The sequence below is a fragment of the Xenopus laevis genome, chromosome 7L (assembly GCF_017654675.1).
Source record: "Xenopus laevis strain J_2021 chromosome 7L, Xenopus_laevis_v10.1, whole genome shotgun sequence".
Lineage (NCBI taxonomy): Eukaryota > Metazoa > Chordata > Amphibia > Anura > Pipidae > Xenopus > Xenopus laevis.
Window position 1 is genome coordinate 7897565 of NC_054383.1, and position 11777 is coordinate 7909341.

General features: G+C 42.4%; 1 protein-coding gene across 1 annotated transcript; it reads right to left on the bottom strand.

The window, feature by feature from the left end:
* Positions 1–6117: 6117 nt before the first annotated feature.
* lpar5.L (lysophosphatidic acid receptor 5 L homeolog) lies at positions 6118–11542 on the bottom strand. Its single transcript, XM_018225060.2, has 2 exons — positions 10530–11542; positions 6118–9450 (listed from the first exon to the last, which is right to left on the bottom strand). The coding sequence occupies exons 1-2, from the start codon at positions 10716–10718 to the stop codon at positions 8341–8343; spliced, it is 1299 nt and encodes a 432-aa protein (XP_018080549.1). The 5' UTR covers positions 10719–11542; the 3' UTR covers positions 6118–8340.
* Between the last annotated feature and the right edge of the window lie 235 nt (positions 11543–11777).

An 11777-nucleotide genomic window follows, 5' to 3' on the forward strand; every position in this document is an offset into this window, starting at 1 on the left:
TTGGGCGGCCAGGTAAAAAAGTTGAAAGTTGAGTAAGACTAGTCCTCCATTCTCTTTGTCAGCCCGCCGTCATCTTCTCTCAGGCAATTCTCTGCACTTTACGGTTCCATATAAAGGGGAGAATAAGACGGTTGATTTTTTTAAATGTAGACGTAGGGATATGGGTTGGCGCATTGTGTAGGTGGTATAAAAATTTAGGGAGATAAACCATCTTACTGAGCCACTTTCCTCTTCCTTAGTATTAGCTTTGATAAATCTGAGTTAAGCCACATGGACCTAAATAACAGGGAAAGTCAGTTGCCCAGGCTGTGCCTTACAACCCAGTAGGTGAGCTTTAGCCTATAGGTTATTCCAAAACTGTTTCCTTCCCAGGAATCTCTCTGCTTTGCATGAAAATGACAAAAGAGACCACAATGCTTTCATGCGCAATGAGGCAAAAATGTGCACTCCGATACACGACTGCATTGAAAAACTTTATTAAAGTTGAACCAAATCTGTGAGACACCATTAAACACAGGGATGATTTTGACCAAATCATTCCCTGTAAATGCTAAGAGCTCTCTAGTTTTTTTCCATGGAATGCTACAGAATATCGATTGAAAACACAGAACAACATATTATCCCAAGGATAAACTCTCCTGCACTACCCATTCCATCCCCTAGGGGGGGGGGATTTTGAACCCTACAATTAAATGTTAATGCTGCCGCCATCTTGCCCTACTGTTCTTACTATCCTAGTCTTCTCAGCTCCAACTACTGATCAGTGTGTGTCCATGAGCAGTGTCTATAGATTTATACAGACAGTATCTGATGCTTATTGCCATATTTCTTCCCTGTGTTACAAACATTTTCGTGCAATATCCCATAGAGACTGCTTCAGACCTCTGGCTGCCACTGATCTTCTTCAAAAACATGAACTAGCCTGTGCCACTTTTCTTCTGGTGTCCCAGCATCCTCTGCATTGCCACGGACAAGCTCGCGTGTGATACAGAAATACTTTGACTTGTGTATTGTGCATGAACAAGTGCAGAAAATGCTGGGGCACAACAAAAGTATAGTGGTATGACTGCGAGAATAAAAGTTAGACAGGCCTGGGTCTGAAGCAGGGCCGGAACTAGGGGTAGGCGGGGGCGCAATCATTGGGGGGCGCACTTAAGAGAAAAAAAAATTGTATCTTTATTTTTTTTTACTTTTTTTCTTTTTTTGGCCATTAGCCAACCACCTTAGCGCTGTCAGTTTTGAATCTCTGTGCTCCCTCATCGCCCCTCCTTTTGGATTGTACCTTTCTTTGTGAAGTAACCAACCAAAATTACTGGGTGGGTGCTCAACAACTTGATACCCCCCCAATAATTTTACCTTTCCTTGCCCTTTACGGAACCCACATGCTTTTACTACTGATATGCTTTTAAATTAGTCTTTGCAAGTGAAGCAGTCAATTTCTTTTTTTTTAATTTTTTTTCCTTCTTGATTGCTTTACAACACTTTTAGCACTTATAGATCCCCAGGGTCAGACTGGGCTGGCAGGACACCGGGAAAAAAACCCGATGGGCTCCGGCCCTCTTGGGCCCCTGCAAGTCCAGGCCTGCGCCCCCGGCTGCCCCATAAGGACATGGGTGAGTGCAGTGCGTCTTTTGTGCATGCGCATCGCATGCGCCGTGAGTATTAAAGTTGAGAGGTAGCCCTCATGGACTGCAAGGTGGGCCCTTGTTTTACAGCCCCGATGGGCCCCTAAAGCTCCAATCTGACCCTGTAGGTCCTAAATCATACATCTGTCCCACCTACTTTGTAGCTTTTTTTTCTACTGGTTTCCCCTTCCTTACTGTTAACTTCCATACATCTAACTGTTCACCTTTAAAGGAGAAGGAAATAAGCTTTATCAGAAAGGTCTATATAAATACACCGGTAAACCCTCAAAGTAATGCTGCTCTGAGTCCTCTGTCAAACAAAACACAGCATTTCTTTCCTTCTATTGGGCTTCTGTATCAGACTTCCTGTTTTCAGTATAACGCTCCAGGGCTAGGGCTTGAGCATGCTCAGTTTGCTCCTCTCTCTGCTGTAATCTGAGCCCAGAGCTGTGAGTGAGCAGGGAGAGACTCAGGCAGGAAGTGATGTCACACCAAGCTAATATGGCAGCTGCTATCCTAAACAAACAGACATTGTCTACAGCTGTTTACTCAGGTATTGAAAAGCTTTCTAAAGAATAAAAATTGTGTTCTAGCTAGCACTATTGTGGCTAATCTATCAGCAATAAACTGTCTTGGTTTCCTTCTCCTTTAAATTAACTTTTAACTCTAATGAATGTGTGGCCTTTTAACTGTGGGGTGGGATCTGGGGCCGGGCTGGGGACCAGAAAATTTTGTTGTACAGGGCCCCGTGACTTCTGATGGCAACAATGAGTAAAGGAATACAGTAGAGGATCATGATTGTACTTATATGAGTTAAAACATGTGTTAAGGTTGGGCACACACTGCATTCACTCTGCCATCACTCAACTCAGGCCAATTAGTAGGACCTTGTGCTCCTGACAGTTTATATATATATATATATATATATATATATATATATATATATATATATATATATATATATATATATATATATATAGTCAAATACAAGAGTCCTCTGCACTCAACCCATTATCAATATATTTAAGACAGCGACATTTTGTGCATACTGCTACTAAAAAATGCCTTACCCTTTAAACAAAACAGGGATTGTTTGTCCATATATTGCAATATATTTAAGCTGGCCAACTACGTCAACCCATATCTGGCCAGTCCTATGCTCAATTTTATCTGATTCATTAAGAATTCTATTGCTTCATTATACATTTTACATTATGTATATATATATCCCTCTGCTAACAGGCAATGAACTGTTCATAATACCAGGAACTTGGGAACAAAGCGATGCAATAACATAAAATACAGAAAAATACATTTATAATACATTAGTGGAATTAAAGTGTCAAAAGCAACGGCACCCTTGATAGAGGTTTGGATATAAACAATACATATCACATGGCGACAGCAGCAGTTATTAAATGCACAGATATTTAAGGAAGTGCTATATATCTTATTCTGCCTATCAGGACCGCCATCAGAAATCACAGGGCCCCATATGACAAAATTTCCTGGGCCCCCTGGGCTGTGCCCACCGCAAGCCCTACCTACAGGTCCGCCCTCCCCACCCCACAGGTCTGCCCCCCACCACACAGTAAAAAAACAAAAAAAATATTGGTGACTAGGGTTCCCACATGTTAATAAAAAATAAAAAGATATTGGTGGTCAGGGCCCCCCATAAAAAAACGTTTGTGTCCTGGGCCCCCCCATTAAAAAATATTGGTGGCTAGGACCCCACATGAGAAAAAAAAATTGGTGGCCAGGCCCCCCCCCCCACCATGTTGGTGGCCAGGGCCCCTTAAACGTCCATGCCTTTGCGAAGTCAGCAGCTCTCAGAAAGATGGGGGGCCGGCTAATCAAGTAAGTGTGGCGTGGCTGGGCCCCCCTTACCCTCGGGCCCCCTACAACTCTCCCCCCTGTCCCCCCCTGATGGCTGCCCTGCTGCCTATACATACATGTCAGTTATAGTGGCTAGGAGTCTCTACCATAAACAATGTGCGTGCGGGGCAGGCTGAGGGGAATCTTCACCCTGCTCTTCCTGCTGTGCCTCATTATACAGATTTATGATGGGCTGATGGAGAGTACTGTAGAACAAAATGGCTTCCTCCTGTCTGTTGAGAAATGCAGCACAGCGGGTCACTTCCTTTAGTGCTTGTTGGTCCAGGAAGTGGTCCTGGAAAGCCACAGGTTTCAGATCCCCTGCTCTGACTGGCAATTATCCCAAACTAACACACACAAACCAGTCCTGGTGCTGGTGGCAGTTAAAAGGATTTCAGCACATTTTGGATCCATAATCCCACTCTTCTGTCATTGTGGTTGGGACATAAAAAAAAACCTGCTCCTGTACAACTTAAAGGGGTTGTTCACCTTTAAATTAACTGTTAGTATGATGTAGAGAGTGATATTCTGAGACAATTTGCAATTGGTTTTCATTTTTTATTATTTGTGGTTTTTGAGTTATTTAGCTTTTTATTCAGCAGCTCTCCAGTTTGCCATTTCAGCAATCTGGTTTGCTAGGGTCCAAATGATTTGAATAAGACACTGGAATAGGCCTGAATAGAAAGATGAGTAATAAAAAGCAGCAATTACTATACATTTGTAGCCTTACAAGGCATTTGTAATTGTGAGAGCAATTAATTAAAAAAACTATAAAAAAAAAAATAAACAATGAAGACCGATTGAAAAGTTGCTTAGAATTAGCCATATAACATATGAAAAGTTACCTTCAAGGTGAATCATCTCTTTAAAGGAAAAGTAACGTCAAAAAATGAAATGTTTGTAAGTAATGAATAAATAATGTAGTGTTGCCCTGCACTGGTAAAACCGGTGTGTTTGCTTCAGAAAGATTATTATAGTTATATATAAACAAGCTACTGTGTAGTCATGGGGTTAGCCATTCAAGCACAAGACAAATAGTAGATACCAGATAAGCTCTGTAGAATCCCATTGTATACTACAGAACATATCTTTTATCTGCTGTGTAACCTGTGCCTTTTCTCCCTTTTCAGCTTTGAATGGTTGCCCCCACAGCTACACAGCAGCTTGTTGATATATATATATATAAACAATGAATAGTGATGTCATCAGTTATAAACGGTGAGTAGTGATGTCATTTTTGTCACATGACTTAATAAATAAAGTACCCCTTGTTGGACAATATGAGGATATTAGAAGAATCTTGGAGTTCCATGACCTGTATATATATCTTTACTTCTCCTTTAAACATGAGCTATTGATAATTTGTACTTTAAATTCACATGACGTTATGGGTCTGGGTTCGGAGCGCCTCGAAATTAGGAAATCCCATTCCTGTTCCTAAAAAAAGACCATTGTATTTATTATTGGTTTACAAAACAGATAAGTGCAGTTGTCTGAGGCAGAGTTTCATTTCTTCAAATCAAGTGTGGGAGGAGGAGAAGGTATTTAGTCAGAGTTTCCCTCCCAGTGAAATTCCCCAGTATGGTGAACCCCCCTCTCATTCAAACAGACTGTAACGCTGAGGGGGAGGTGGGACCAAACAGAAGTAATTCAGGGTAACATAATACAGAGTGAACAAAAAACCTTAATGGGGTGGTTCACCTTCACGTTAACTTTTAGTATGTTATAGTAGGGCTAATTATTAGCAACTTTTTAATTGGTCTTCATTATTTTATTTTTATAGTTTTTTTAATCGTTTGCCTTTTTCTTCTGACTCTTCCCAGCTTTCAAATGGGGGTCACTGACCCCCATCTAAAAACAAATGCTCTGTAAGACTACAAACTTTATTGTTATTGCCACTTTTTATTACTCATCTTTCTATTCAGGCCTCTCTTATTCATATTCCAGTCTCTTGTTCAAATCAATGTATGGTTGCTAGGGGAATTTGGAACCCTAGCAACCAGATTGCTGAGTTTGCAAACTGGAGAGCTGCTGAATAAAAAAGCTAAATAAGTCAAAAATAACAAATAATAAAAAACATGAAAACCAATTGCAAATTATCTCAGAATATCACTCTCTACATCATACTAAATGTTAACTCAAAGGTGAACAACCCCTTTAAAGGAAAAGGAAAGTCATACCCCATACCTCACAACTGTCCCGTTTTTAGAGGGACAGTCCCTTTATTGACAGCTCAACCTGCAGTCCTTCATTTGTACTGGAAAGTCCAGTTTTTCTCTGTACTGAACAGCCAGAAAAAAGAAACAATGTTTCTAACTTAATTGGCTTTTAGCAGAGAGACCAGAACAGCCACAGCTGCTTATAAGATACTTTTGTAACAATATCAAGATAAGGAAATAAGTAATTGTAACAATATATGATAACAGGTCCCTTGGGAGAAGTTAGACTCACAGCTTAAAGGGCAATTCACCTTCATTAGCAAAACTGTAATAACACAGAAATATGTTCAAACGTTCATAACCTGCCAAATTTTGTAAAATGAACATGGTAATTAGTGGGCCTGGCCAAAAAAAATCCCGGCACCACGCACAACTTTTTTGTCCCTCTTTTTATTCCCAAAATGTTGGGATGTATGATATTCCACTTGGGGGTGCAATCATCTTCCTTCTTCTTCTTTCTTCTCGCGGCTGCGAATGCGCAGTCGAGCAAAATGCCAAAATTTTACTAAAACTTTGTCTATTTCATTCTACTGTGCATGCGTCTGCCCTGGGGAAATTTTAAGAAAGAGGCGGAGGAAGATCGATCCGTGGTGCTCGCTGGAAGAACCCCCAGACCAGTTTTCTGCTGATGGAGCACCGGCCCCAGGTTTCAGGTAAGTAAATATAATCATTTGGGGGTGCCTAATAGGGATTTGCAGGCCAGCCTGATACACATGGGACCCATGGGTTTGGGCCGACCTCGCTCTTCTCCTGCTCTCCCCGCCAGCCACCTTCAAATATTGGCTTCCGACTTCCAGGTTCTTTTTTTTATAGCCGATGCATCTGCTCACCCCGGAGGTCAAGCTCGGGCAGGCGTGGGTGGAGAGAGCTTGGGTGGAGGGCATTTGCGGGTCGGAGGAAATCCCGACCCGCACATCAGTAGTGCCTGACATTTGGCACCCCCCCAAGTGGGATATGACTTTCCTTCTCCTTTAAACCCACCCATGTGCAGTATCCCATTAAGGCAGAGGTTCCCATACTAAGGAGGTGTCCCCCTATTATCCTAGGTGCCAGCCTGAATATCATTAGAGATGTAACTACAGCAGGAACACTGCCTTGGACCCTTTTTAAGAAACAGAGGGACACAATTGATATTTGCTCATCTCCTTGCAAATCTCCTTGCACAATTCCTTAATTAATGATTAATCAATTTCCCGGCTATATGAGGCCTTTCTATGTGTGTATAGTATATAATTACAACCCCAAAGATCCTAAGTTTCCAGGTCCCTATTTGATCTCATTGTTACCAAATCTAGATTAAAAGACCTTGGCACAAGGTTAGAAATGTTATAATCCCAAATATAAAAATATAAAGAAGGCCCAACATACATGGACAGATTATAATAAATGGCGAACAGGATCATTAATTAGGAGGTATCATTAATTAAGGGACATTGCCAAACCAATATTATCATTTGCTATAAGTTATCATTGGATAGGAAAGTGTAATGAGTATTTACCGTCAGTATCATGAGTAATGTCAGTATTAAAGTGATACTGGGCCTCTGCTACCACAAACTGCTTGTAACCTGCTCCCACACACCTCTGTGCCCTCATAGAAATCAAAAGTGGGTTTGTTGAATCATCTAATTATCTTTAATAAATAGTATGGTATGTACCCATGGTTTAGTGTGTGCCCAGCAAGGTGCATCTCTGCATATATGCATTTATTATCTATTAATGGAGCGGACACTTGGGTTGTCATCTCTGTAGGGAATATAGGCCATTGCTATCTATTGTTGTCCTTCTAAAGTCCTAGAGATATCTATGGGTATATGTTTATTATATAAACAACTAAAAAGATGTACATATGGGATGACGTGTGGATCTATTGGAATGATCTCCAAATGAGAGTCTCTGGTCACCTGTCAAATACACTTTCAGGTTCAAGGTTCTGATTGTCCTTCCTGGGTTGCTCTTTTCCGCAACAGGACTTTGTGGGGCTTGAACAGAACTGAAAGTGATAATTGGGCTTTTTGGGGGAAGATGTGTAATGAGCCCTCTGGTGCCCAAAGATTTATGATGTTTGGGACTAAGAGAGCAGCCCAGGAGCAGGATGTACAAAGAACCAGAGCTCTGTACCAGTATAGAATATGTAGATTGGATGTATTTACTCGGGTGGAGCCAGTGGGCTTATTTAAGTGCAAGTGGATTTATCCAGTAAAAACTTGATATTTAGTAGAAAGTAGTAACATTTTAACCATTAAAACGGAGATGCTGAACTAAACAAACTAAACAGTCATGGACAGCAAGTTATTGCCACTCTAAGAGCCCTCATATCTCTGGCAGTTTGCGAGGTACCTACTAACATGACATGGTTATTGAAATGCAGTATCATTATTATAATCAGTGGAGCTGTAGGCATCTCCAAGCACCAGCTACTGCAGTCCCAAATACAAACTGACCTGACAACCATTCATATTAAGGGTCATCCAATGATTTGGGCAATGGCAGTAGATGCCCTGCTGGGCCTGTGGCTTCTTTCTATAATAAAACGTTCTGCCAGGCCACGACCAGTGTAAGAAGAGCACCAAATAACATTCCTTGGAGGTTGTGCTTCCACAGTTCTGCCCTCAACATACTCAGATCTCGGATTCCTCGATCAGTTTTTTTCCCACTTTAGCATTGGTCTCATTTGTTTTTAGCTTAGAGTCTTCTGTGGCCCTTGAGATAGTTCTGGGACTTGGCTTTATAGAAGAGTCATTGCTGGAAGTCCATTTAGTCTCTTGACTGGCGATGGGTTTCGGCTTCTTTTGGCCACTCATCCTGCTCAGAGTCCTTCGGAAGCCCTCAGTGCTAAAGTAATAAATCAAGGGGTCCAGGGCACAGTTAGTGCTGGCAAAAAGCACAGTCACCGAAATAATTTTCTTCAAGGTTGGTTTTATATTCCATGTATCTTCCACAAGTTTGGCCCTTAGAAGTCCATAGCCCACAAGTGTTGTGTTATACGGGACAAAGCAGAAGAGGAAGATGGCAAGGTTGAGGCACAGAAGTTTAATAGTTTTGCCATGTCTTCCCTGGCCTATCTCCTGGGCCCGACATAACTCCACAAATACATGGCATGAACAATACAGCACGGCTGTTAGTGGCAACAAGAATCCAAGAACCTCAGCCACCACTAGTAGAGGCAAAACTGCTTTGTCCCACATGTTAAAAGCCTCAAAACAACGGGACACCTGTAACCCATCCAGTAAGCAATCAGAAGAAGTGTGTACAACGGCCGCAGGGACCGACCCACCTATTATCATTAGCCAAACGGCCACACAAGTTAATCGGGCAACCTTGCGCCGACGCAGATGGCGAAATCGCAGGGGATGCACAATGGCCAAGTATCGGTCCACGTTAATGCAGAGCAGGAACAGGCAGCTGCCGTACATGTTGATGTGGAAAATGGAGCCAGCAAGACTACAGAGAAAAGATCCAAATGGCCAGTGGTGATTGGCATAGTAGTAAATCCTCAGTGGCAGGGAAAGTGAGAAAAGCAAGTCGCTGAGTGCCAGGTTGCACAGAAAGATGCCCACCACACTCAGCGGTCTCATAAACCGAATGAATACATACAGGGAGACGCCATTCAGTAGCACCCCAACTGGCATCAGTAGGCTGTATCCCACCAGGAGCAGTGTAAGCGATGATGGAGAGGAGTGATTATAACAGTTCTCCAGATCAGGTGCATTTGGGGAACATGTGGAATCCTAAAAATAAAATACAGAATATGAGGTTCAGAGCAAAGCTGCATTTTACAGGGCCCTACATGTGTCTATGTGCCTGTGGGTAGGATGCTGTATGCACTGGCAGGGTGTTGTGGATATCTAACAAAGCCAGTTTTTTTTACTGTGTTCCAGTATTAGCTTCCCTATACATCACAGGGTTCTAAACTGTGGGGCTGGTCCCACTAAGGAGGCACAAAGAAGGGGGTGCAGTAAAATCAGGCTGGGTATCCCTGGAACTATAGCAGGGTGACTGTTACCCCAATGTTTCTATATATCTGTAACCTTGTTATGAGCTAAGGGGGCCCAGTCTGAAGGTCAGTTAGGGGGAGATTTGGGGTGAGTGCTTATTTGTACCCTGGGTACCCCTGGAACTATAGCAGGGTGACACCCCAATGTTTCTATATATCTGTAACCTTGTTATGAGCTAAGGGGGCCCAGTCTGAAGGTCAGTTAGGGGGAGATTTGGGGTGAGTGCTTATTTGTACCCTGGGTACCCCTGGAACTATAGCAGGGTAACTGTTACCCCAATGTTTCTATATATCTGTAACCTTGTTATGAGCTAAGGGGGCCCAGTCTGAAGATCAGTTAGGGAGAGATTTGGGGTGAGTTCTTATTTGTACCCTGGGTAACCCTGGAACTATAGCAGGGTGACAACCCAATGTTTCTATATATCTGTAACCTTGTTATGAGCTAAGGGGGCCCAGTCTGAAGATCAGTTAGGGAGAGATTTGGGGTGAGTTCTTATTTGTACCCTGGGTACCCCTGGAACTATAGCAGGGTGACAACCCAATGTTTCTATATATCTGTAACCTTGTTATGAGCTAAGGGGGCCTAGCCTGAAGGTCAGTTAGGGAGAGATTTGGGGTGAGTTCTTATTTGCTGCCTTGGGTACCCCTGGAATTATAGGAGGGTGACTGTTACCCCAGCCTGAAAGGCAGAAATGGGTTACAGAGAGACAGGGCAGGAAAATGATATGGAAACACCAAAGAGTAGAGCAATACACATGGCAGAATAGAATGCAGGGAGAGAATATAAGTAATAGTCAATTTGGTAGTTCTTACCTGCGACTCGTTGCTTGTTGTCATTGTTTTATTTGAGATCACAGTCCGTTGTGCTGTAACTTGTTGTGCGCCTCTCCCTCTGTGCGTGACTAGAGGTGTGTGTTTCTCCCCTCTCCCAGTCTCAATCACTGCAGTTTGTGTCTGTGCGACACACTTGGTATCAACGCTTCTTCTTCTTGTGTCTGGCATGTGTAGTATTTAGAGTGTGAGCGTGCGCTTCCTGTGTGTGTTACACACTTGTTCCTCTGTCATATCACCTTAACAGGGCTTTCCTGCTGCTCTCTGACTTTCAGTGAGTGCCTGAAGGTCTCATGAACTTTGTCCTGTACAATTGGGTGTTGCACTGATATTGAGCCTTATGCGGCAGTGATTCCCAGGCTGATACTGGCCTATATCACTCAGTCTAATGCATGCAACCTCAGTGAATTCTCTCTTCTCCCTCCCCTGCTTCCATTCTTTCCATTCACTCCTGTCCCCGCCCTCTGCTTTTATTCTCATTATTCAGACTCTATCCTCCTCATTCCCCATCTTTATTGTTTGGCCACCTGTCTAAACTTTCCTCTCACAACTCTAGTTCTTTTCTGTCTTAAGAACTTTTGTACCCCAAGGGAAATGTCAGAATATAATGACATCTGCACCAATAGATTAGCCCAGAGCAACCCATTAGCACTTATCATTGACGGGTCTCCAGCATGTATGGCTAGCTCACTGCTGATTGGTTGTTATAGTTTACTGCAATGTTGTGTGCTTCAGCATATTTATATTAGTTGTTATGGGTTACTAAACTGGGACAAATTGCACATTTTATTACATTACCATGATGATTTAACTTCCCCTTTGATTTCAGACAATCTAATTGCAAAATACTCCCTACTCCCTGTACTGAGCTTTTTTATATATGCATAGGACTCCTCCCTTGGTTCCCAAACCTTTCTCATGCTGCAACTTGTCTATGGAATTCCGTGTTATTCTGTAGTTTTCATTCCCTCTCCCACAGAACTAAAAAAATATTGATTTAGTACTGTTACAGATAGGATGTGTGCCCACTGTGCCAGTCCATTCTGTCAGCCGTAAATAGGTTTGCTGCTTCAACCATTTAATACTGCTACATCCACATCTTGCATGTTTTGCTGGCAATTGTTTTAGATGCATGCTGCATGGCTATACATAAATCAGTTCAGTCTGCAGCATGCACATAGATTAATTGATAACTAGCCATGCAGAATGTGTATACAATATGAAAGGGGT